This window comes from Diceros bicornis, chromosome 3 (genome assembly GCF_020826845.1).
Source record: "Diceros bicornis minor isolate mBicDic1 chromosome 3, mDicBic1.mat.cur, whole genome shotgun sequence".
Taxonomy (NCBI): Eukaryota; Metazoa; Chordata; class Mammalia; order Perissodactyla; family Rhinocerotidae; genus Diceros; species Diceros bicornis.
Window position 1 is genome coordinate 68,386,694 of NC_080742.1, and position 26,860 is coordinate 68,413,553.

A 26,860-nucleotide genomic window follows, 5' to 3' on the forward strand; every position below is an offset into this window, starting at 1 on the left:
TGGAATTCTGATGAAAATTTCATTGATCTTGTAAAATAACTTGGAGGAGAATGTAATCTTTACAATATTCAGTTTTTCTTTTTAGAAAGTTAAGTGTCTCCATTTATTTGAGACTTTAAAAATGTTTTAGCAAAGTAAGTAAAGAAAATGTTTTGTAAAATATATTTTAAGATATATATGTTAATTATTGGTATTTACAGTATATCTTTTGTTGTATTGTTACTATAAATGGGATACTTATATAATTGGTTATTATGCTTGGTGTATGGGAATCTGTTTTCTTAGTATAATTATTTTTTAAACCTCTACCTCTTAAACTCTTGTCTCACTTAAATTTATTATACAGACAGTCATATTCTATGCTGATACTGATATTTTCGCTTCTCCTTGCCAATATTCATAGTTGTTTTTCTTGTTGAGTTGTATTAGCTAAAAGTTCCAGAAAAATGTTAAATTGTACTAATAGCCTGTATTCCTATTGTTTGTGTTTTTCTGACTCGAAAGGTAATGTTTCTAGAGTTTTATTAATTATGGTGCTGATTGTTGTTTTGGGGGAGAATTTTTTTTCTTAGGTTAATGAAATATCTTTGTATTTGAGTTTATTTAGAACATTTATCAGAAGCAGATATTAAAGTTTTATCATATTCCTTCACAGTTGTTATTGAGATAATCATAGGTTCTTCTGCCATCTATTGGTATTCTGTTATTAATTTCTCAATATTGAGAAATCTTAAATTGTCAATACTTCTCAAATAATCTCCTAGTATTCCTGAGATAAAGACATATAAAATATATTAAAATGAGTTGAGATGATGATGATGATGATGTTAATTTTATGGACTACATACAATAGGAAAAAAATGTAACCTTAGAAGTTCTTCAACTAATCATCTACTTGTATTAGAAGCAACTATGCTTTGGGTTTGAAATTGTAATTTTTAAAGTAAAGTTATCTTGGGATAATTCACTTAATGTAATTGCAAGCCTGAACCAAGTTTTCTATTTTCATCTGAACTTTCTTTCATAGTCTGAATATCCAGCAGACTTCCCTGTCTCTAGAAACATCTGGCCCTGTCCTAGGTAGAACAGAATGACTAAAGGATTTAGACTCATCCACAGTGACTTTGAGCTCTGGTCTGGAGGATCTGCTGAGAGACCAGGTATATCTCCCAGGAGGTATTTTCAGGCTTCCTAATTTTTCTCTGGGGGCCTGATCTAAATTGAGACTCAAGATTATTCCCACCAAGAATGCAGTCACTTGCGCTGTTCTCTAACCTGACACCCTCTGCCAAGATAGTCTTTTGAACTCACGCTGTTCAGACCTGCATCCCTCTGAATAGAAAATACCCATAGCAGTGGCAGGAATGGGCCACGAAAATTGCCCAAGGAGTCCTCAGCCTCTGCCATGGTACTCCCCAGACTCAGATCGTATAATCAGAGATATTAGCACTGGAGGGGACCTTCAAGATCAGCTTGCTCCACTGCTTAGTTTATCAGTGAGGAAAGTGTCCAGAGAAGGGAAGTAACTAAGATGGCACAGAGAGCGTAGGTGACATGCTGGGATATGAACTTGGGTTTCATGACTTTGAATTCAGTCTTCATTTCACTGTCATGCTGGCTTAAAAATTAGTATCAGGCTTCTTCTGTTGTCTAAGTGAACCAATAAGTGAATTCCGTCTTGATTTGTGTCTGATAAAAAGTAATAAAATATTTTATCAAATTCTCAAATAAATTTACATTCCTCTTCATTGCATTCAAGCCTCAGTCTGCTTGCACTATTTTGTGTGGTGGCAAATTGGGAAATTTCCTGTGTCTCCGAAAATAATCTGAGCAACAGGGTACACACAGCTTTCACATACCAAGAATAAAGGACTATGTTTCTCCCAGTCATTACAGGAATGATTTTTGTAAAGGACTCCACTTCATAGATTAAGCTAGGTATCAGTTACCATTGTTGTCCCTTCCAAATAAAAAAATCAGGTGATATCTGTAAATGGTTCCATTGTAAATATTAGAGAACATGCCGCTTAATACAGAGGAGGGAAAACTATAGAAGAAGGGGTTTGAAGTGCTGATTTTGTCTTTGAATGTTAACAGTTCCATGTTGTGGTGAGGTTTATGTTGGTTTGCTGTTGGCAGATGGTCCTATTATTGGAATTTTCTCTACCAAAAAGAAACTGCATTGTTTTCTATGAACATGTCTCCTCCCAGAAGAATACACTAGTGTCTTTGTGGAATAGCCGTTGTTGTTCAGAGGATGAGTATGTTCTCTTTTGGTTGAGGCAAGATGACAACTAAGTAGTTCAGTAATGACATTATGTAGAATAGATGTCTGAATCAGATTAACACATATTTTATTTATTTTGTTATAAATTGCAGCTGAATAGGAATTCAGCAAATGGTTCAATTGTGATAGAGATGACAGGTTATGGAAAAAATATAATGGAAATACAATGGCAGGGAGTTCAGTTCAAATTATGCAATAGGAAAAAAAACTTACATAAGCCTATACATTTCTTACTCTAAATATTCTGTGTACAACTCAATTGCTAAAATATTTCCCCTTTTTTCTCAGAATGCTGTTTTCAGCATTTGGTAGATAGGAGTTACTCCTTAAAAGTATGTAATGTGGTGTTTATCTGTGGGTCTATATTCTTGGATATGTTATCTATTAGGAGAATATACATGGGTTCCGGAAAAGGGAGAAAGGTGTTTATTTACTAATCATGATACAAGCAATTGAATTCATGAGCAGCAGTCATAGTTCCTACTCTTCCAGTTCTTGTCTTACAATGAACAAGGAATGCTGTTTTATCTGGTATGCATGGTAAACATCACAGCTCCTTGTCCTCTGCTTCGTGGCCACACACAGAATTCTTCCAACAAGGTGGCATATACAAATCCAACACCCTTGACTGCAACTCAAGAGAGCATTTTAGCCAAGTGCAAACCCACTATTAATGGAAAAGTAAATCAAAGTAGATGTGGTATTGGCATTTGTATATGAAGAACAACATAATGTAGAAAAATTCTAAGATAAAATATTGATCTAAAAATAATTTTGAAGATGAAATATTGCCACTGCAAGCACACTATGAAAATTTATATTTGTAATGCAGATATATTTATACATATAATTTCAAGTCCAAGATTTATCTTAACTGCACATTTTCCTAGTTTAAGGAGTTATTTTGAAGTAAAATTATCTACTCTAGAAAAAGTCTGACATGGATCCATGGAACTTAATAAAAACAGCCAGGGCAGCACTTGCACAGACTGTAATAGTCTAAGAATGGAAACAACCCAACAGTCCCAACATAGGACAATGGGGCAGATAACCTGATTTAGTCACAGGATGTCATGTTGAACGGCACTTAGAATAAATGAGGTAGATATACAAGTATCAATGGAGAAAAATGTCAAAAACAGAATGTTAAGTAAAAAAAAAGTTGCGAAAAGCACAGTATGATGCCATTTATGTAAAGTTTAAAACCTCAAAAATGATTATATATATATATTCTAAAGATGGATACCTGTGTAATAAAAGTACAAAGCATATATCAAATGATACACACCAACAAGCTGTAATTTCTGCACTTATTTGTTTTTTAAAAAACAAGTGCTCTTCAGCAGATGTGGCAAACTACTAACATGTTATATCTGGGTAGGAGGCTAGGAGTTTTCAGCACCTGTCTGTTTGCTATAATTCAAACATATTTAAAATATGGCTGAGATGAGAGAACTCTAATATTCCATATTTGTGATTAGTTTGGAAACTTTTGTAAGGTTTGAATCTTTTCTTACATTCAGAGCTTTGGTCTACGCAGTTAATTTAAGATGAAGTACTGAGTATAAAGTATAGAATGAGCAGCTACACAAATGCAATGGTCAATCAATGATCGCTTTATACAGGTTAGGATTCCTTGTGGGGATGAAGTTGGTATAGAAAAACATTTTCATCTATTGAGAATGAGAGGGCTGGTGGTATTGGGCACTCAGGTTTAGAAAAGACATTGTAGAAAATGGAGAAAAAACAAATTAAGGGCTAAGGAACAGTATACTGAACAATACTGGGGAGGTAGTCTGGCTTGAAAATATACATTTGAAATGGAATCAATTATCATAACATCATTTCCCTATAAGGGTTGGTCTCAGATCCCCATTTCACCAGGCCATCATAAAATAAAATGGGGGATTATGTGTCTTTCCCTTTTGAAGGCAATTTAGCCAGAGGGGTTAGAGTTAGACCTCCTAGGTTCAAATCCTTGGGTTCAAATCTATTCCTATATATAATCGTCCCTTAGTATCCATGAGGGGTTGGTTCCAGAACCCTCCCATACCAAAATCTGCGGATGCTCAAGTCCCTTATATAAAATGGCATAGTATTTGCATATAACCTATGCACATCCTCCTGTGTACTTTAAATCATATCTAGGTTATGTATAATATCTAATACAATGTAAATGCTATGTAAATAGTTGTTATACTGTATTGTTTAGGGAATAATGGCAAGGAAAAAAATTCTGTACTTGTTCAGTACAGAAGCACCTATCATAGGCCTTTCGATCTGCAGTTGGTTGAATCCGTGGATGCAGAACCCGTGGATAAGGGAAGCCGATTGTATTCAGGAGAAGTGGTAATGCATTTGATGGACAATTTGATTTAGTAGTTGATTGAGGATCTGATGAAGTAGATTTGGAAAACACAACTTTGGTCCTCCCTTATTAACTCATAAGTCTTTGAAGAGTTGATGAATCATTGGAAACTGACCTGAGGTTGAAGTCTGCTGGCACACTCCTTCCCTGAAGTCCATACCTATGCCAGACTGAAGGACATGGCATCAGAAATGGCTGGCTTTAAATAACACCAGTGCCTGCATGCTCCTCTCTCCTGTTGCCAGCTCCCCTTTGTGTGGTTCCCTTGAGAAACTATGTGCATTCTGGAAATAATGCTGTTGCTCAATATGCTTTTAAAAAGTTCTATTTTGAAATCACATCAGGTCACTTGGTCTCTTTGGCCTCAGTTTCTTCATCTGGAAAGTGAAAATATTAATGCCTACTCTGACTCGTAAAGTTGTCATGAAAATCAAATGAATAATATTTTATAAACTGTTAAGTGCTGTGTAGATGTTGCTAATCAACACACCACTTCAGAAACTACACCTGTACTTTAGGGCCACTATTCACTTTTTAGTAAAAAATACCTTATACGTGTAAACTTGTCTCCAAATGACTTTTGCTATAACCAAAAATCAAATCTTAATTCAAAGAATAAAGATATTAAAAATAACATCAAGAATTTCATGTATGGTGTGGCCCTCTGTGTAAGCCCATGTTAAGTCCTCTAAGAATGAAACTTCTTGCTTTGAAATTGTGAGCGCATTTTAGGAAAGGGAAATAAAATTTCATCTCTCTGTTTTTCCTCTTCTGCAGGAAGTCACCAAAGCAGTCCAGCCTCTCTTACTGGGAAGAATCATAGCTTCCTATGATCCAGATAACAAGGCGGAACGCTCCATTGCGATATACCTAGGCATAGGCTTATGTCTTCTCTTTATCGTGAGGACGCTGCTTCTGCATCCAGCCATTTTTGGCCTTCATCACATTGGAATGCAGATGAGAATAGCTATGTTTAGTTTGATTTATAAGAAGGTAATACTTGCACAGTCTCCATACTACATGCAGTGGCATCATGTTTTAAATGCCATGCTGGTACAAGTAAAGGATAAATGCTGAAATCAATTTCGTATGCCTGTGAAATACATGGCAGCAGTAATTAATGTTTCTAATTTTCCTTGGTAATTCAATTTACTACAACTAATAATTATAAAGCACCTTCTATAAGTTGCCTATATTATAGATTTCATTTTTGTTTTTTTCACTAGTCATGTCATCATTTTTTGGACTCTGTGGTTCCCCATTAAATGTTTCTTACTGTCTGCATAGAAGTAATTGACAAAATATCATTTTATGGTAAAATGCCATGTATCTTTATGTTGAATAACAAGAGCAGAGTATACAATTGTTAATGATAATCCAAGCAATGAAAGTTTCCATTTTAACTAGTTGTGACACAGTGATGGAATCCACTGCCTTACTTTGAGTTAGATTTTTGTCATCCCATGAATCCTGCAAATTTAAAATTTTTGGAACAGCACATGCGTGGCAACCATAAGAACCTTCTCTGCTTTTCTGTGTGCATTGTCCAGATGTTGCTGAAGCATGATTTAGGTGAATTCAGATGAAAATTTGCCTACCTTACAAATACAATTTAAGGTCATTTCAATGACAAGTGCTGTCACCAACCTGATGCAAGACCATATGTGACTGCTTGGATCTACCAAGTCATTATAGAAAGATGTTTGAGTTGAATCATTTGGATATTGCTTTATCCTTCCCTTTTTTGTTCCCCCAATGTTAAAACTTTATATACTTGGCTTATAAGGGACATGGATCTGAAATTCCGTCTAGCAAATAACCCATAACACTTCCGTAATACACATGCAAGGTCAATTGTGTTGTAAAACCTTGATAGCCACATTTTATTGTTCAAAAAAGCCTTTTATGGCGGCACAAGAAAAAAACTGTGTCTACAGTTTAATCAAATCATCTCAGCTGCAATCTCATCAGTTCACAAGTACCAGGAAAGCATGGATGATAAATCCATAACAATTTTATTTTGCTCCAGAAATCTCACATAAGTGAAGAAATTATTAGGTATTATTTGGAAGGTAGAATCTACACAGCATGCATATCAAAGAAAGTTGAATCCAGTTGCAAAATATTTATAAAAAGTGCTTATTATCATGATGATACCTAATAGCAAAGGATGCATGACGAAATTCTGAGTGATGTAGGTATACTCTCTCATTTGGTCCTCCCCCAAACTCTATATGGTAGGAACTATTATCCCTACTTTATGATAAAATATTTTTAGAAGCTAAGACCTAAAAAGTATAGAACATTGTGCAAAAACTTCTTTAAAATTTCTGAAATGGGTAAAGTCACAATCCTTGAAGTGGAGAGTCTTCCAACTATTAGGGAAAATAAAATAAGTAATGAAATAACGTAGCAAGGCCAACTATGTTACACAGGAGGAAAGAGGCATGAAGGCCTCTGGGCCAAAGGAGGGGGGAGATCAAAGAAGGAGCAGGTTAGTTTGTAAATAAGTCAGTATATAACATTTACTACAAATACAGCAATACATGTGCTTTCAGACCTGGAAGGCATTAATGAAAAGGTAGAAGGGGTATCTGTCCTTTCTCAGTGGTGAATATCTGTGTTCTTACCCCCTTCACTTTACCCCTCCAGGCACACTTATTGGCCAGTGTTGGATTGGCATCATCACCAAATAATGCAATTGCATCTCTACATAGCTCTGGTTTGGTCCCGAAAGCAAGCTTAAAATAAACCGGTGACATATCTGACCAGTTTCATCCATGTGGCAGGCAACCACTAATTCTTTCTATAATATTCCAAATTTTGTAATAGAGCACCGTGTTGCTGTGTTCCAAAATCTGCAACTATGATACATTCACATTATGTATATAATGTGATAAAATAATGAATCTAAGTGCAAACTAAATTGAGCTTTGCCTTTGAATTTCAAGAAGATAGAGATAACTAAAATGAACAAATATTCACTGAGTGCTTACTGTGCACACAGCTCCGTGTTAAGCTCTGTGGAGAACTCAAGTCACCTGAGATGGAGTCTGTTACTAAGTCATGTGTAATCCAGCTCGATGGGATTTTCCCTCTCATATTGCTCTAATAATATTTTCGAATTAACTGCCTTGATTCCTTCTTCATTTGTACTTATCTAAACGCTATTCATTATTCCACACTCATCTTAAATTCTACCTCCTCAATAAAATATTTCCAGATTTTTCTAACCAGATATGTGAACTTTCTCTTAATCGCTCTATTATATTCTATTCCCTTTAACTAACTTATCATATCATATTCAGTTATAAATGTACTGGGTGGCCTTGAGGCAAGAATTATGTTTTAGTAAATCTTAATAATAATCCCTGGAGCCTTGAATACAGTGATTTGCATCTACGAAGTGCTTAGTACATATGTGAGGGATTCAGTTGAAACAAATATTATTTGGGTGCTCTCCAGTTGAAGCCATCTAATGGCAAATCAATTCATATTAAATTTTACAGGCAAAGTATGACTGTTATCTTTCATAATCATAATTTATCTACTTAACAATTCCATTTTGTGCATACGGATATATTTTTCTTTGTAAAATTTAAGGATTTTGTATTGTTAATATAATCTTTCACAAAATTATTAATGATTTAATTATTCATAATATACTTCTATTGACTTAAATAGTAATTTTATTCAATAGAGTTACTATCAGACTGCATAAAAAATTTAAGGCTAAGGTTTTAATTTCAAATTTCACTGCCTTTGTTTCCATCTTTTATAAAAACGAAGCAAAAGCAAAAAAACCCCACAAAACTTCCACACTATGTAAATGGATATTTAAGTACAATATCATTCACATTTTGTAAGAGAAAAAGTAGTTATTACTCTCTAGATTCTGGAAAATAAAATAACTAGAGGCATGCCAGTATAATATTTGTTGTGAAGAGAAATATTTATAAATCTGAGAAGATACCAAGCTAGATGAACCTAAAATAATTTTCATTACCTTTACTTAATCGCATGCATAGTAACCTAATTCCTCAGCTGTATTATAATGTTACTCATAAGTATATTTGTCTTCTGTTTGTTGACATCATCTAACTTCCCATTTTCCTTTTAGACTTTAAAGCTGTCGAGCCGTGTTCTAGACAAAATAAGTATTGGACAACTTGTTAGTCTCCTTTCCAACAACCTGAACAAATTTGATGAGGTATGTATCTACTGATTTAATCTTTTATGCATTATTGTTTTAAACCGTACAACCCTGAAGGTTTTCCTGGATCAGATAACAGTAATAAGTAGTTAAGTCATATGCATCCCTATCTTCCCTATTTCTGAAAATTGAGAAAGCTAAGTTGTGTACCAGAGTGCCGTTCTGGGGTCTCATGGAACCACCCAAGTCAAAGGTACCTCAGCTTGCTGTGTGTTTAATGAGTTTTTTCAAAATTCAATCCTTATCAGATCTTGTTTCCTTTTAATACTTTAAATCTGTTATTTATTTTGGCTGAACATGATACTCTGAGCAATTCTTGTTCAGTGCTGTCTTGTGTCATAAATAAATGCAAGGTCTTTGAGCACAGAGAATGTGTTTTATTTATCTTTGCATCTCCAGTATTTAACACAGTATTGAACTTTTAGCAGGTGCTAAATAAATTACTGTTGAATTGAGCATGCATTTATTCTGAGTATATTGTCAGATGATAGAGCTGTGCAGTTGTGTAGATTGAGCTTCTGGAGAGTGTTGTTCTCTCATGTGCTATACCATGGCTCTTGCTTTATCCAAATACAAGTATTTAAAATAAATTCTTGACATGATACTTAAGATATCCAATGTCAATTGCACTGAAAAAAACACACTTAAAAATGCAGTGACTTGAAATTTGTTCCTTGGGAAATCCTAACCTAGGTGTAGAATGTTTAAGCATGTTGCTCGTGCTCCAAGTAACGAATACCTAGATTTTAGTGTGTTCAGAACCATGGAGTGTTTGATTGTATAAGCTCACTTAGCTCTATTTCTTTTATCTGTGCTTGTTTTATTGTTTGCTTTTTGGGGTAGAGGATAAAACGTCACTAGTTTTCGCTGTGATTTTATTTTCCAGGGACTTGCACTGGCACATTTCGTGTGGATTGCTCCTTTACAAGTGACGCTCCTGATGGGGCTCCTCTGGGAGTTGTTACAGGCCTCTGCCTTCTGTGGACTTGCTTTCCTCATAATCCTCGCCCTTTATCAAGCTGGGTTAGGGAGAATGATGATGAAGTACAGGTAACAACATAGCTTGAAAAGGTTTTAAATTAGGTTTTCAAAAAGCCCACTCTAGTAAAACCAGGACTGCTCTATGCACTGAACCATGATCTACATACTGGGTGTCACTAAAAATGAATTATTTTAATGGTGTCAATAACACTTTCTGTATCAATGGGACATTTTTTTGCTTGTCAGTCTATAAAATTTCTTTATAAATATGTTACCATCCAGTTCACTTTTGTAGATCCATAAGATTTAGGTACAATACGTAAAACATTTATGTGAATGGGAGAGAATGCATAAATTGTGGATAGAATTTATAGGCTTTTCCTACTCACATTCATCACATGAGAGCCTTAGTTACTTTTTTTTTATGAGGAATATCAGCCCTGAGCTAACATCCGATGCCAGTCCTCCTCTTTTTGCTGAGGAAGATTGGCCCTGGGCTAACATCTATGCCCATCTTCCTCTACTTTATATGGGACGCCACCACAGCATGGCTTGATGAGCCATGTGTAGGTCCCTGCCCGGGATCTGAACCTGCGAACCCCAGGCCACTGAAGTGGAGTGTGCAAACTTCACCACTATGCCACCGGGCTGGCCCCCTTAGTTACTTTTTATTACCGAATGAATCAGTGATACCAGTCACTGCTTATAAAAAGGGACTTTTAGTGTCTGTTGGCTAGAGTGTGATAGAAAGTGTACATTTTGGAGTCAGATAGCTCTTGGCTTGAATCCCAGAGTGCTTGCTTACTAGTAATGTGACCTGGGTCATGCTCCTTCATTCCACGGGGTCTCTGGTTCTTTCATCTTTAACATGAAGGTGACCATCTCTCCTAGGCTGTCATAACAATTAGGGGTAATGTATGTAATGCGTCTAATATAGTGTCTGGCACGTTGGAGACATTTACTAGATGGTAGTTATTGTTTTTGTTACTATCTATTTGATAATAAAATAAATGTCCAACTGTTTAATAAAAGAAATATGGCTTTTCTTAAAAGCTTGAGCAGTTCTTAGTAGATAATTTCACTTGTTTTTACTAAGTATTTGATTGATGGATGGATTGATTTACAGAGATCAGAGAGCTGGAAAGATCAATGAAAGACTCGTGATCACCTCAGAAATGATTGAAAATATCCAGTCTGTTAAGGCATACTGCTGGGAGGAAGCAATGGAAAAAATGATTGAAAACCTAAGACAGTAAGTCATTCTGATAATTGCAATATTGTCAGCTGGTTAATGTTTAATATTTTAAAAATGGGTATGTCACAGTGGACTTCCAACTCATATTTGAAGTTTCTGACAATCAAACAATTGTATTAAGTTTCTGACAATCAGACAATTGTATGAAGTTATATCAATATTCGTGCATTAGTGGCATAAAGTCATTTTCATGGGCTGTAGTTTTTACATGGTTGATCAAGTGTGTTATTTTGCACTACGAGGATATTTATACCTTATGAAAGAATTGGCTATGTGTGTTTATAGCTGCTCAATATAGTTATTTGACTAAAATAATGACCATGATGCTGGAGGCTGATCGAAACCTTAAATGGAACTGCTAGAGTAATAAGTAGACAATTCTGAACCAAATAAATGATTCTCGATTATTGCATTTTCCTTAATTTATGTGTTATGGCCCATGAAAAATGGGAAAAAAAAAACTTCTATTTGGTTAAAATATGTTTGTTTTTCCTAACTTAAGAATAATAATGCAGGGTAATATCTATAAATTGTGTTTCTATAAACCCTCCACTTCAAGTAATAAAGCCACCACCTGAGATAGAATCAGTACTTGGGACCTATCTCCAGTCTTATTTCACTGCAGATAACCTTTGTTTCACTGATTAGTGAAGATTATATCCAGAAAAACAGTACAGCACAGACTGAGATATGATTACTGAGATAATTTTGGGCAAAATATAAACTAGGGCATTTCTGTGGCCACGAGACCATTTTTCTTTAGTCACATTCCACGTTCTACAAACAGCAATCAACAAAAGGTTCTAGGAGACTCAGTGGGGATAGATATTCTGTTAAAGGACAAATAATTTCAGGACGTATAGCACATGAGAGTTTCACAGGGAAAAATATACTGAAAAGAAAAGTACCCTTTGGGATGGTGTGAATATGGGTTATCAGGGATTCAGGCTGCTGAGTCCAGTAGACAATGGTAAGCAAGCTGCAGGTGTGTGATTGGAATAACAAAAGAAATGCTGAAATGTTAAGTCCTTTGCCATGTAAATAGAAAGAGTAAAAGAGTATTTATTGCCCAAACATTACTGGTCACCTGTTTTTATTATGCCTTTCAAGATAAATCCAGGAAAGGAATTATATTTTCTTTCCAGAAACATCCTTAAAGATTGTGGGGAATTGTTTAGTTGGTAGAAGTTGTTTTTCTCATTAACAAGTGAGTTCTCCGTCACACTTGTCCCCTAGGTCACTCTTACACCTATAAGCACAGGTATAGCAAGAATGATGAGGAGGTTATCAGAGAATCCAGTTTTCTCAGGCCTCAAGATAAACTCCTGGTTAGGTCATTCTAGGTGCTGACTTTTCTTGACTTGGGTTTTTATTTTCCCTCTTCCTCAAAAGATGAAATCTATCCTTCCTACTGTGTATTTCTGTTTTACCAATTCTAGTAGGAAATGTTTGGTTGTAACTTGTATAATCCAGTTCCTTAATCTGACATGAAATTGTTACCTGAAAAGGCTGAAAATGCTGGCATAAGTATGGGAAAGCAAGAATTGCTTTTACTCAGAAGAGCAAATATAATGTTCTGGAAGAAACTGGCAGGATGTGCTTCAAAGGGGTGATTACCTCGGCCAGGGCCACTGCTGAACTGGGGAGAAGGCTGTGCAAAGCTCCCTGAAAATCTACTCCTTTATTGCTCTTTGGTAATAAAGTCACTTACAGATTTTTTTTATAAGGAACTGATAAAATATTTTTATGAGTCATGAAGTGTTAGTGATTTTCTTATGACGAGTACTGCTTTCTGGGTGAGTCTTATAGACATTCTTGAATCCATTATTCTTTTGTTGTAGTACCACTTCTTCCATTTTCCCCAATGGTTTCTAATACATTTCAACAGTAATTTTGACCAATTTGTTCACATTTTTGTAAACAGTGTTTTCTAGCATTTTATTAATATCCTAGCCAATAGTATTCTTTTTTCTGTTGAAGATTAAGAACACAAGGTAGAATCTAAGTGCCAGGCCCTCTGCTGTGCTGTCATTTATCTTGGCAACAACTCCAGAAGGGAGATGTTATGTTTCCCTTCTCCAGATGTGGATTCTATAGGATCAGAGGGAATAGCAGCTTGCTTCAGGTGGCAGAGCCAGGAGTCAAACTCCGGTGAGATTCCAAAATCTTAATCTGCCTTCAATGCCAAATAACTGAAATAGGTAAGCATTAGACCACATTAGACTGAATCATGATCTAGGCTGGGCACATTGAATTTCATTTTCTTCATCAGAGTGCTCAGGATTACATTTTTTTTCAGACTTAAAAAATATATATTTCCTCTGAATTCTACCACTTGAGAATGAGAACTTTTCTGAGTTCTACAAGCATGTGGAACTAGCACCCCAGCGCCAGGTACAGCTATTGCTCCCTCCCACCAGAGCCCTCTGTTTGTATCATTGCTCCTCTTCCCCTTATGAGAGCTGAATAGAAAGATCACAAGTGACTCTAATTTTTATGGTCCTGGAAGAGGGGGATGGAGGTTGAAGGCAGCATTGTCCTCTGTTCTCACCAGCCACTGCATGCCCTGTTTTCTGCCTGTTGGAGCATTTAAATCTCTTCTATATGTGTTAAAAAAATTGCTCACATTTGCAGTTTGGACTAGAAGATCAGAAGTATAAAATGATTGCAAATAATTATACTAAGATGAGAGAGACAGAGAGGATGCAGTAGCTACTGTCTCATGATTTTTCAAGAACCACCTGTAACAGAATCACTTGGGTTCTTTTTTGTTTATTTTATTTTTATTTGTTGGCATTGCTAGTGATGTAATTTTTGGGGTGGGGGGGGGAGATTCGCCCTAAGCTAACATCTGTTGTCAATCTTCCTCTTTTTTATTTTTTTCTTCCTTTCCCCCCGCAAAGCCCCAGTACATAGTTGTGTATAGTTGTAAGTTCTTCTGGTTCTATGTGAGCTGCCACCACAGCATGGCTACTGACAGATGAGTGGTGTGGTTCTGCACCTGGGAACCAAACATGGGCCGCCAAAGCAGAGTGCGTTGAACTTGAACTGCTAGACCATCAGGGCTGGCTCAGGTTCTTTTTTAAAAACACAGATTCTGGAAGCCTGCTGCAGACTCACTCAGTCAGTATCTCTGAGTGGTGGGCCTTGGACTCTGCATTTTAACAAGTCTCTCAGGTGATTTTTACCCATGCTAAGGTTTGAGAACCACTCCTCTGTGGCTTATATGTTATATTCAGTGTTCTCCAAACACAAGCTAGAATTTCTAAAATGTTAAGAATCTCGTAGGGAATCACAGAATTGTCTTTTTCCTTTATAAATCTTGCAACATTGTCCTCATTTCCACACTTAATTACTTAAAACGCCAACCAAACAACAAACAAAAAATTATCAAAGTCTCACTAATCTTACAAATTAAGGGTGAAGTGAATAAATATATAAAAATAATATAATAATAATAATGGTAATAATAATTGAGATTATTAATTATAATTTAAAAAGAATATTTACAAGTATTATGTACAAGATACTGGTACTTTAATTTTTCTCTCTCTTTCAGATAAGGTAACTGAGGCCCGGAGAGGTTAAATAACTTTCCCAAGATCACACCGCTCATATAGGGTGAAGCCAGGATCAGCACACAGGCAGAAAGCCTTGAGACCCTCTGTTCAGATTTTATATTTCAAGATGCCTGATATTTGAAAAGTAAATAAGTATCCAAAATCTTATTTATTTTTTTATAGAACTGAACTGAAACTGACCCGGAAGGCAGCCTATGTGAGATACTTCAATAGTTCAGCCTTCTTCTTTTCAGGATTCTTTGTGGTGTTTTTATCTGTGCTTCCCTATGCACTGATCAAGGGAATCATCCTGCGAAAAATATTCACAACCATCTCCTTCTGCATCGTCTTGCGCATGGCAGTCACTCGGCAATTCCCCTGGGCTGTACAAACATGGTATGACTCTCTTGGAGCAATAAACAAAATACAGGTAATGTACTATAACTGGGCATATTATATAATGATTTTAGAACATTTTAGAACTTTCCTAGTGGGCAGACTCTCTAGAGGTGAATTCATGCGTAGGATTTCCTCTCTTGATGTCTGTATATGGTCTAATGAGCCCTTGTAATGAAAGCCTAGTGAAATAAAATGAAGGCCTGTGAGATTCTCTCAATATTTTCAAAGAAATTGAAAATATTGTTTCTGTGTTTTGGAGAATATTATTTAAGTAATCAATCAGTAGGTCGGTTCTAATGAACTTGGTAAATGTGCAAAAAGATGGTGGCAGATTCACCAGGAAGTTATAAAACTTTCCAGCTAACACTAGGAATGTTCACCTTTACTTTTCCAAGCATTTCCCTGGACAGTATGATGGATGAGAATGGCATTTTACGCTACATCAGTTACCTTAAAATCCCAGCAATGCTGATGTAGCTGGTAGCTTTGAAGAGAAATTCTAAAGATCTCAGGTGATGAGACTCAATTTATACAAAGCTAATTGAATCACCACCATGAACTTGTGTGTGGTTATAATTTTTATAATAAACATGCAGATCAAAATGTACTTTAGAACACCGTTAAAAATTATTAAGAAATAATTTCTAGGGGCCGGCCCCGTGGAACAATGGTTAAGTTCGCATGTTCTGCTTTGGCGGCCGGGGTTTGCTGGTTTGGGTCCTGGGCATGGACTTATTCACCATTCATCAAGCCACGCTGAGGTGGCGTCCCGCATAGAGCAACTAGAAGGATGTACAACTATGACATACAACTGTGTACTGGGGCTTTGAGGAGGGAAAAAAAAAAAAAGGAAAAAGGAGGAAGATTGGCAACAGATGTTAGCTCAGGGTGAATCTTTCCAAAAAAAAAAAAGAATTTCTAATGTAATTCATAAAATCCAAATACAAGATACAGAACTATTAGAGTATAAAATAGATGTAATAATGCATTAATGCTATTCTGGTTCTACAATATGTTTTTGCCTTCTTTTATAAACAGGATTTCTTACAAAAACAAGAGTATAAGACATTGGAATACAACTTAACAACTACAGAAGTAATGATGGAGAATGTAACAGCCTTCTGGGAGGAGGTCAGAATTTTTTAAAAAAATTGTTTGCTCTAAATTCTTAAGCGTTTTCTCCTTTGTTAATCTGGTTTTCACCCTAATGGACAATAAAGTTAGAATGATGATAGAACTAGTAGAACTGGGAGAGGAACCACTCTACCTATTTTACAGATTAGGAAGGAGAGGCCCAGGAATATTAAATAAAGTTTCACATAACATTAGGAAGTAATACAACTCTTATAGGTTTTGGAGCCAGATGGAGCTCTCCGTGTAACCTAGATCAGGTTGTTTTGTGCAGTCTTTGGTTCTCGATCTGTACAATGGGAATATTAATATTTACCTTGCAAATTTGGTGTGACTGAGATAACTTATGTCAAGTGTTCAGCCGAGTACCATGCACATAATAGTTCCTCGATAAATACTGCCTTCTCTGATCTCAAGTTCCAGTCAACATAAAGATGTATGAGAGATATACCGATGTATTGTTTTCTATTTTTACTTATTTTCATTCATTATTAAAAATTCTCTCATATTTATCAGTCAGAAAAAATATTATCAATGATTTTCAGCCTCTTAAGAAGCAATCTTTGATTATTGAGAGCACCTGTTGAGTTCTTATTTCCTTATGACTTGTATCTGTTGAGTAAATGTAGGAGTTACGAAACCAATGTTCTCTTTCTACACATTTCACAATATCTTAAATTGGTTTTATTTATATAAGTAACTTGACTACCAGGGCTTCACTTTACTTCATTTTTAAAGATATGAGTAAGAGAATAATTCTTTATCTGCCTAACAAAATTGTTTGTGGAAAAGTGTGTGGATCAGACTGATTTTATTTTGTTTTTAGGAATTGCAAATGCCCTTCTAGGAATGAAGGAAAAATAAGAAGTTTGACTTTTTCACTACTACTTTCAGACAATTGTTTTCCTCCCCTGGTGCAAAAATCCTCTATTTCACTCTCCTTCCAGCTAATAAAATAGATAGCATGTTTGACCCCTTATTGTGTGCCAGGCACTAGAATAAGCACTTTGTATAGATTGTCTCATTTAATTCTCATAACCTTCCTATAACCTAAGTAATAATATTTCCATTTTACTGATAAGGAAATGGAGGCTTAGAAAGGTTAAGAAACCTGGCTCAGTTTACACAGTTGGCAAGGGCTGAAGCTGGATTTTGGACCCAAATGTCACAATCTACAACCCTTTCACTGCACTATTGCCTCCTGTCTTGCTGTATCCTCATCCTCCAGCCTTTGACTGTCACCTATCAAACTCGGACACTCCTTGATTGGTGTTTGCTCAGAATAGTGGTGCTTGTTAAACATCTGCCATCATGTCTGAGACTTCAGCATCCATATGAACAGTCCTTCCAAGACTGTCCTTCGAAGTTATATTTTACAGCGACTTCTTCAGAAGCTTCCTCTCACGGTCATACCCTGAGCCTTGTGAGCACCTAGACTTACTCCACTTTGGAAATATCACACTCTGAAATCTCGTTCTCAGCCCGGAATTTCCTAACCCTTCAGCTCTCTCGTCTCTTAATTGCTATCTCCATCACCTTTATTGCCTTTCAATTTCATCAAGATTTCTAGTCTCTTGAATTCTCCCTTTTGGACCCCTTCTGGTTACCCTCCGCTTATTCCAAGACCAATCATTTCAGTTCTTCTCCTAGCAGTACTCGCAATTCCATTTCCCCTGTACTAAATCCCTTGCTGCAAAACATCCACTTTATCAGCTTTGGCTGAGGAGATGCTATCTGGGAAAATCATACACTCTAGTCAATTGTAAGTTTTATAGCTAGTGTTTCAACCTCAATTGAGCCTATAAATCCTCTTGGGAAATCTTTTCCTTTGTCTTTAGTTAATTTCCTTTACCATTTCCCTAAAAGCTATTCCAGATTTTTACCACTTTCCTGAAACCCCCAACCTCTCCCTGGATCTGCTTGCTACCATCAGCTCACCTCTAGATGGCCTGGCCTTCTACAATACATAGAGAAAATAGAAGCCAGCATCATGTATGAATGCTTCCAACTTCTCTCTTCACTCTTGGAATTATCTTTTCATCTTTCCTTCTTGTCAACGAGAAAGATGTATGCTTCTTCCTGCCCTTGATTAAACTGTTAATGTCTTACTTTGTTTTCTCAGAATAGGGGGCCAGCATTTTTTCTCTATCTAGAAGCTTCAACATCCCTTTCAACTGACTTCTTCTCACATTAAAATATTTTCAAGTTAAAAAATCTTCTTCCCTGACTTGTGCCCACCCATCCCCCCCCATCCTTCAAGCCTCATCACTGTCCTTCCCTTTGCTGTCAAATGTGTTCTCACTTCATCTTTCATGGATGTCTCTCCAATGCAATCTGGATTCTGCCCTCACCAATACATTAAAACTCTTCTTGAATTTATCACTTAACCTAGTTTTAGTGAACCACTCTTTTCATATTATTTTATCCTCAGATCATGACTTCTAAGTCTCCTCTGCCTGCCACTTCAATGGTGATGGGCTACTGGGTCCCCAGATAGGTCTCCCTCTAGCATTTCAGGCTCTCTGTTTTTGACCTCACCCAGACTCAACTGACGTCACTGTGCTGATGACTCTCAAATGCAGATCTCTGGCCCCGCTTTCTTTCCTGAACTCCGTACATGTATTTCCAAATTTCCTGCATGCTCCTCAAGCACTTCATGTTCATCGCTTCCCAAGCTTCATAAACTTGCTCCTTCCAGTGCATTCTTCAGTGTATATCTTATTTGATGTCCAGCCAGTTACCTAAGAGGCAAGTCCTTGATGACTTATGTATGACTCCTCCCTCACTCCAAACATGTCAGTAGGTAAAATTTATATTTATGTAGTAGGGAGCTGAGACTTAGAGAGTTTGAGTAACTAGAACAGGCTTATGCAATTAGTTAAGGCAGAGTTAAAAGGTCAGCCTACGTTTCTCTGATTCCAAAGCCCTTTTCCACTCACGATACTGCCTCTTGTTAACAAAAAAAGGGTGACTACTACTTTACTGTATACAAAGTTATTTCATATAGCTTACACCATTTAATACACCCAACAGCTCAGGAGACTGAAGCTCAGAATCTTATAATGACTTGTCAATTCATTGTCCAACTAGTTGAGAAGATGAGACAAAGACTGAAATAAAGACAAAGGATATCATAACCATGCCACTCAGAACTACAGGGGACTCATAAACATGGAAAATGTTCACCCTTACTAGGTAGCAAGTAAATAAAAATAACATCAATAGTGAGATTCCATTTTCACCTATAAAACTATAAAAAAATAGTGAGATTCCATTTTCACCTATAAAACTGTAACGAAAGAGACAAAACAAAATAAATCCCAAACCAACAAGCAACAGGGTTGATAAGAGTTCCTGAAAACCAGGTCTCTCAGACATTAATGGAGGAAAATTTGAAACTACTTTTCAAAAGACTTGGAATTTTACATACCTTTTGCTCTGGAAATTCTATTTGTGGGAATTTATACTGAAAAAAAAAAAGATTTACTCTAAGATTTATAGCAAAGTACATGCATCACAGAATTATTGATTAAATTAAAAAAGGGAAACCATAAATGTTGAAAATAGAGAACAGTTTGTAGTTCATCTATGCTCTTGGATACTATCTTGCAATTAAAGATTATATTAAAAAGATTGTTTAATGGTATGTGAAAATATTTATGATTGAATATATGTCAGAAAAAGCAGATCACAAACCTTATATATGATTTTTCCTTAATATTTCAAAAATCATGTACATGATTTTACATATTTATAAATATTTATATTTATATATGTAAAAGAGTGGAGGGATATCATTGAAATAGTAAACATAGTTTCTTTTCAGTGGTAGGACTACTGGTGATATCTGTTTTTTTCTTTCTGCTTTCCTATGTTTTCCAAATTTTCCAAGTGTTTTACTTCTGTAATCAGACATAAAGGTTTTTAGTAAAAACAACCTCCCATTAGTCCAAGTACTTATTGGATAAAAGTCCAACTTTAAGCATGGCACACAAGTCCCTTAACAGCTTGCACTGCCCACCTTACCAAGGGCACCCTTTATCATCTTGCCATATACATCTGACCCAGCCACTTACTATTCCTGAGACATATTTTGTTATTTTAAGCCTAAATCATTGTGCATGCGGATCCATCTTTCTGAAACACCTACCATTTCCCGATCTTGTGAAATCCCACTTACATCTTTCATAGCCTAGCATGTATGTTGTTTATTTGGTCAAGATCCAGGCTGAGTCGGTTGCTCTCTCTAATGTACTCCCACAGGACTTAGTGTAATTTTTAGTTATAGCACTAAGCACATTGCAATATTAATACCTATTTGTATGTTGTGCTCCTATGTAGGATTTTTGAAGTGGTCTTTAATATAGAAGACCACTTGCTCGATAAATATCTATTAGATAAATAAATGAATAAAGGAATAATAAATGCCTTTGTCTCATTTTTTAAGACTTTTCATTGCCTGCTTCTAAAAGTTTTGCTTTTAGTTGTCTGATGACTGAGGAGGACATTAACTATCCATGTCGTAAGAATTCAAAGCAGTGGTCTTCAAGCTTAATTGCTATGTATGCCCTAAAAGAATTTTGAAAAGCTATATACCTCTAACACATTTTTAAGTTGACATAAATTTTTCAACATAGGTTTAAGTGGTGGCAAAAGATGTAATTCCTGTTTACTGTATATTGTCTGTGTATCTGAAATGGATTTTTGTCAAAACCTGGGAGCTGCAGTTTCAATGCTTTCAATTTTACGGAAAGTAAATGAATTTATGAAGTCAGTTCTCATTGTCAAGCCAATCAGCTAAATAAGACTTGCTTTATGTCAGAAAAGAATAACTTTACTTTAAAATACAGATAATCACTTGCATTAATTAATTTATTAAATTATTAAAAATTAAATAATTAAGCAAATAATTAGGTAATTAAAATGCCTTACCCCCTCAACTCATTGCTGAAATCTGACTCTGAGATAGATAAGACACATAGATTGCCTTCGGTGTGAAACCTGGGTGAAATAAGATGTTACCTCCGTCAGTATTTCTGGCTTTGCAATTGTGGGATCCTCTTCTAAGAGAAAACCATCACTTATGGTCCACTTGTTTGTGTCCTAGAACTTTTCACGCTCTGGAAAGTGCAACGTAGTGAAACTTAGGACTGGTGAGAAGGCTGCTGCTTCTGTGTAAAGTGAGGGGAGGACAATTGCGTGAGGGGACATGGGAAAGAAGAAATGACAAACAGCAGGCAAATTCTCAGGCAGATTAATTTTAGAGAGAAGTACATTTGGATGTTGAAGATATGAGACTAGATTCCCTTGAAACTTTGTGCAATGGCTTCCTCCTAATCAGTCTTTAGGGCTGTTTACTTTGGTTTAAAGACCGCTACCCTAAAGCTTCCCATGGGAAAACAGAGAAGCAGGGAACTTTCAAAAGAGAATTTTTTTCTCCCCAGCTACTCTTGTATAAGTAGAATTCATTCCAATCATCTGGCACTCGCACCACATTTATATGTAATTATAACTACGTAAAGAAATTCTTCCAGCTTCTCAGAGGAAGATACTACCAGCATGATAGAGTAGAAGTCAGATCTGGGTTGTAATTCCACTCTGGCCTACTAGTTATGTGACTTTAGTCATTAACCTCCGTGAGTCACAGTCTACAGCTTTGAAAGAGAGGGATTATGAAATCTGTCTTGTATATTATTATTATGCTGAAGATTAAATAATGTTTATGTACCCAGCCTATAGGAGAAGGTGTATATATGTGTATATATAGACATATATACATATATAGATAGATATAGATATATGGCTTTATATATATATAAAATCTTTAATTTAGTTTAAATTCATGGTGAGCAACAATCTGAGAAATTCAGATTATGTTTTCATTAAAAGCTATAATTTTCAAATGTTTTGGATCATGTGCTGTAGAAATCATGTGCTATATAATTATGTGCTACAAAGTATGGATCATGTGCCATGTGCTTTTCAAACTAATCATACATAAAACAAATATCTATTGAAAACATCTGAAAAACTTACCTTTTTATTTTCTATGGTTTTTTTTTACAGGGATTTGGGGAATTATTTCAGAAAGCAAAACAAAACCATGACAATAGAAAAATTTCCAATGGTGATAACAGCCTCTTCTTCAGTAACTTCTCACTTCTTGGCACTCCTGTCCTGAAAGACATCAATTTCAAGATAGAAAGAGGACAGTTGTTGGCGGTTGCTGGATCTACCGGAGCAGGCAAGGTAGTCTCTTTTATTCTTTGTCGTTAAGAGCTTAATTTGTAATGCATTTCTCCTTTCTTTTTCTAGTTTGTCTGTCGTGTAAGAAGATATTTTGGAGAAATTCTTACCTTGGTATTAGGAGAATGCTTGGATATAATATCCCTTATAATATAAATTATTCCACTGATAATACCCTCTGGCCATTTTTCTCTTCATATTATTTTCAGTGACTTTTTCTTCTACATCTTTGTATTTTGCGCAGCACTCGGCACAGTATCTTGCACATGGTGAGCATTCACTAACTTTATTGAACAAAGAAATCATTCATTTTTACCAGTCTGTGGCACAGGCATTTTTTCACAGCTGGTCCAGGAAAACTGTGGCTTAGAGTTTACTTCGGTGACCAAATAAGCAAAAGGTCCCCATTTTGTTGATGTTAGAATTGTGGAGAATAGATTCAGACTTGCTTATGATTTATTATGAGGAAAAAATATTAAGTGAGATAGTTTTTTGAAGGAAATAGATAGGAATTTTTGAAGGAAATACATAGGAATTAATTTATTCAGTGCTCGTCAGCCTCCCCGAACCCCCACCCCACCCCAATTTATTATAAACCAGGAATATTTGGAGATACATCTGATAAAAATTCATGGGTTGGAAAGTGAAAACAGCTCAAGGGTCAAACTTTGTTGTCAGGAAAAGAGAAGACTTTATAGTGATCTTCAAGGATATGAGGTGTCCATCAGATAATGTTAAAATTCTTGTTTTTTTTATCTAGGAAGTAAATATAAAGGGCATGAAAGAATCAAACCAGAGATAAGAAAGGGCCTCCTGGCTTTGGAATGAGTTACTAAGGCAACAGGCATTTGCTTTGGAAGTCTATAAAAAAAGAAGTCCTTGTTCTCACTTGACTGTAATTTTAGCTGTGGTACTTTCTAGAAATATAAGAAAAGGTTTAGTATCTTCTTAAAACTTTTCAAAATACTCTATAGAATTAAACTCAAGGATGAAAGAAAAGAAAGAGAGGAAAGAAGGGAGGAAGGAAGAAAGGAGAAGGAAGCAAGGAAGGAAGGAAGGAAAGAAGGATGGATGGATAGAAGGAAGAACAGAAGGAAGGAGAAATTAGTGGTGCTGTAAGAAAAAATGTAAATAAAAATAGAAATTAAGAAACACTCCTGAAAGGCAATTATTTATTAATATCTAATATAGGAAGAGCCATATTTTGAAGAATTTAGTCTGAGACATGGGAAATAAAATGCCACAGAAAGTTTCTAGTCATTGAGTTTGATGTCCACAGTGCTAGTAATACAATTTGTTTATTTCTCTCTTCAGTTATTTTTCCTACATGTGAAACAGGCCTTTTAAATAACGTAGCTGTAGTGCATTTTCTTCTTAGAAAAACATGTTCCTCATTTTTTCTTTCTATTTCTTGGATAATATTACTAGCAATTTTCACTATGAAAAGAAAATGATACCGTAGGAGGAGTTGTTAATAAACAAGTTACAGGTGATCTAAACAAGAATGTTTGCTTGCGAGAGGATGATACTTATGTTTCATAGAATTTTTGAAATCTATTTATGTGTTTAAAATTACTTCTATGAAAGGTGTACAAAAATAGCTTTGGAATTACAAATTACAAGACTTACCAGCAATTAAATTTCAGGCAATTCTATTAAGAATTGATGAGCAAATAATTGCTAGCTGAAGTTGCAATTGCGTCTTCTGGGAAGTAGCTATGAAGACAGAGTCAGATGAAGGGAGTGGCTTCTTAGGAATAATTAAACCCTCCTGAGAAATAGGGTTTGGGAACTCAATCTAGGAGGACACCTTTTCATAGTATTAGGAATGGAGCATCTTTTAGAATCTTACTGGACAACAGATCTAGCTAAAATATAAAATTGAATAATTGAATATTATCATTTTGAGTTAAATCCCACCCTACTCAATTTGGTAACTTGTATATCAAAAGCCTTAAAAATAACCAAATAATTCTTCTGCTTGTATGACTTAACCTAGTATGTTGGCAGAGATTTTATATGAAGATATTCACCACAATGTTGTTTCAATAGCCAGAAATTAGGGGGACCCCTAAATGTCTCATAATAGGGGATTGATTAGGTAAATTTTGGTGTAGTTATATAATGGCCTGTTATTCAGTCAGTAAAACATACTTTAAAAAATGACTCTGAAGGGTATGTATGATATAATGTTAAATGAAGATTTTTTTTTTGTTCTAATCTACGTTGTGTCTTGCACTCATGAAATTTCCTTAAATTATTTTAATTAAGCAATATTGGTATAAGAGTCTGCGCCACTGGGTGCCTTGACTGAAGGCTGGCTTGTGGTATCGCCCCCAGGGTGTGGGGATTTTCAGTCTGTCTGTTGTCCCCACCACAACTGAAGCAGTTCTGTGGCCGTGCTGACAACCCCTTATTCCACATAGTCTCTGTCATCGTCCTGGCCTCACTCTTGTGCTGTTTTAGCTTGGTCCTATGATAACTGAGCATCAGATGTGTAGAATAAGCTATTAGCTCCTGCTTTTGCTTGCTTTTTAAATAAAATACGAATGTCTGCAAAGTTTTATCAATGTTTTGGTATGTTTATATATATAGCTATTACATTCAATGATGTTTTCATTTAACTTGTATCTCTCAAAATACCAATATATATTGGGGCCGGCCCGGTGGCACAAGCGGTTAAGTGTGTGTGCTCCACTCCAGCGGTGTGGGGTTTGCCGGTTCGGATCCCGGGCGCGCACCGATGCACCGCTTGTGAGGCCATGCTGTGGCGGCATCCCATATAAAGTGGAGGAAGATGGGCATGGATGTTAGCCCAGAGCCAGTCTTCCTGCCAAAAAGAGGAAGATTGGCAGATGTTAGCTCAGGGCCGATCTTCTTTACAAAAAAAAAAAAAAACCAGTATGTATATGTATTTATATATATATAAAATCAGATCCGTTCCATTGTTTGGGTTTATAAAGCTGTTATATATGAAAATATCACTTCTGGTTTTAATTTTTATATGAAAGGATTTTACACAGAAAAAAAGATATTTCAGATATTTTCCCCATACAATAAGACATAAAATTTAATGAAATATGTATCACAAAAATATCTGTTACTTGAACCTCTTTTCTTCCTAATTTATTTTAAGTAATATTATTTATTAAAATTTAATTAAAAATTAAAAATTTTAGAAAATTAAAATATATAAAAAGTTGAAAAATTTACCCCTCACTTCTGTCTCTTTTCTGCTTATTTTTGGCTTTCTACCATTTCCTCCCCCGACCCAGGCAGCTACTGTTGTTAATTTTTTGAACAAATATATTATTATATATAATATTCCATTGTGTGGATGGATGCTCTCTAATGTCATGAGTCACCTATTGACTGACATTTGAGTTGTTTCCAGTATTTTGCTAACACAAAGGATGATGCTATGAATAATCTTGCACACATGCCATTTAGCATGTCTGCAAGTATATCAGTAGGATAGCTTCCTAGGAATGGTAAAGCATTTGTGTGTGTGTCAAACTTCCCTCCCTGGTTGCATCAATGTGTGCTTTTGTCATACTGTTCTATATGAGTGCAGATTTCGCCACAGCATCACCAACAGATGATATTATCTAATTTTTGAATTTTTTCCTGTCTCAGTGGGGGAGGTGGTGTGTCAGTGTATTTTTAATTTGCATTTCTCTTATTATGAATAAAGTATAGTATCTTTTCATATGTTTAAAGGACACTCCATTTTTGGTGAAATATCTGTTCATATACTTTGTGTACATTTTTCCAGTGGGTTGTTTGTATTTTTCCTTTTGATTTTAGGATCACTTTATTTAGAGCAAAATTATTCCTTTGTGTGATATAGTTTGCAAATATTTACTTCAATTTGACATTTTTTCCTTTTGTTTTCCGTTCAAAAGTTTTGTTTTTTTTTTTTAAATGTAGTTTATTTTATCCTTTATGGCTTCTGGATTTTGAGTCATAGAAAGGCTTTCTTACTCCTTAGTTGTTTTGTTTTGTTTTTTATCTTTAGGCATCTTCCAGTGTTTTCTTTAAGTATTTTATAGTCTTATTTTGGTACTTACTCTTTGACCTATTTGGAATTCACCATGCATATGGTGTGAGATGTGGTCACAATTTTTTTATTTCTCCTTCAGATGGCTGTCCAGTTGTCCAACACCATTTATTGAATATTCCATCTTTACTCACTGATTTTAGATGCCACCTTTATCAAATACTAATTTCTTTATGCATTTGGATCTATTTTTGTAGGTTTTTAAAAAAATTTTTTGGTGAGGCATATTGGTCCTAAGCTAACATCTGTCACCAATCTTCTTCTTTTTGTTTGAGGAAGATTGTCCCTGAGCTAACATCTGTGCCAGTCTTCCTCTATTTTGTATGTGGGATGCTGCCACAGCATGGCTTGATGAGTGGT

General features: G+C 35.6%; 1 protein-coding gene across 1 annotated transcript in view; it reads left to right on the forward strand.

Moving 5' to 3' along the window:
- The window catches only part of CFTR (CF transmembrane conductance regulator), a 168,865-nt gene that overhangs the window by 42,911 nt on the left and 99,094 nt on the right, over positions 1-26,860 (forward strand). The window contains exons 4-10 of the mRNA XM_058528911.1: positions 5,433-5,648; positions 8,776-8,865; positions 9,755-9,918; positions 10,976-11,101; positions 14,848-15,094; positions 16,102-16,194; positions 22,261-22,443. Coding sequence (XP_058384894.1) covers positions 5,433-5,648; positions 8,776-8,865; positions 9,755-9,918; positions 10,976-11,101; positions 14,848-15,094; positions 16,102-16,194; positions 22,261-22,443 — 1,119 coding nt within the window. The remainder of the gene's footprint in view (positions 1-5,432; positions 5,649-8,775; positions 8,866-9,754; positions 9,919-10,975; positions 11,102-14,847; positions 15,095-16,101; positions 16,195-22,260; positions 22,444-26,860) is intronic.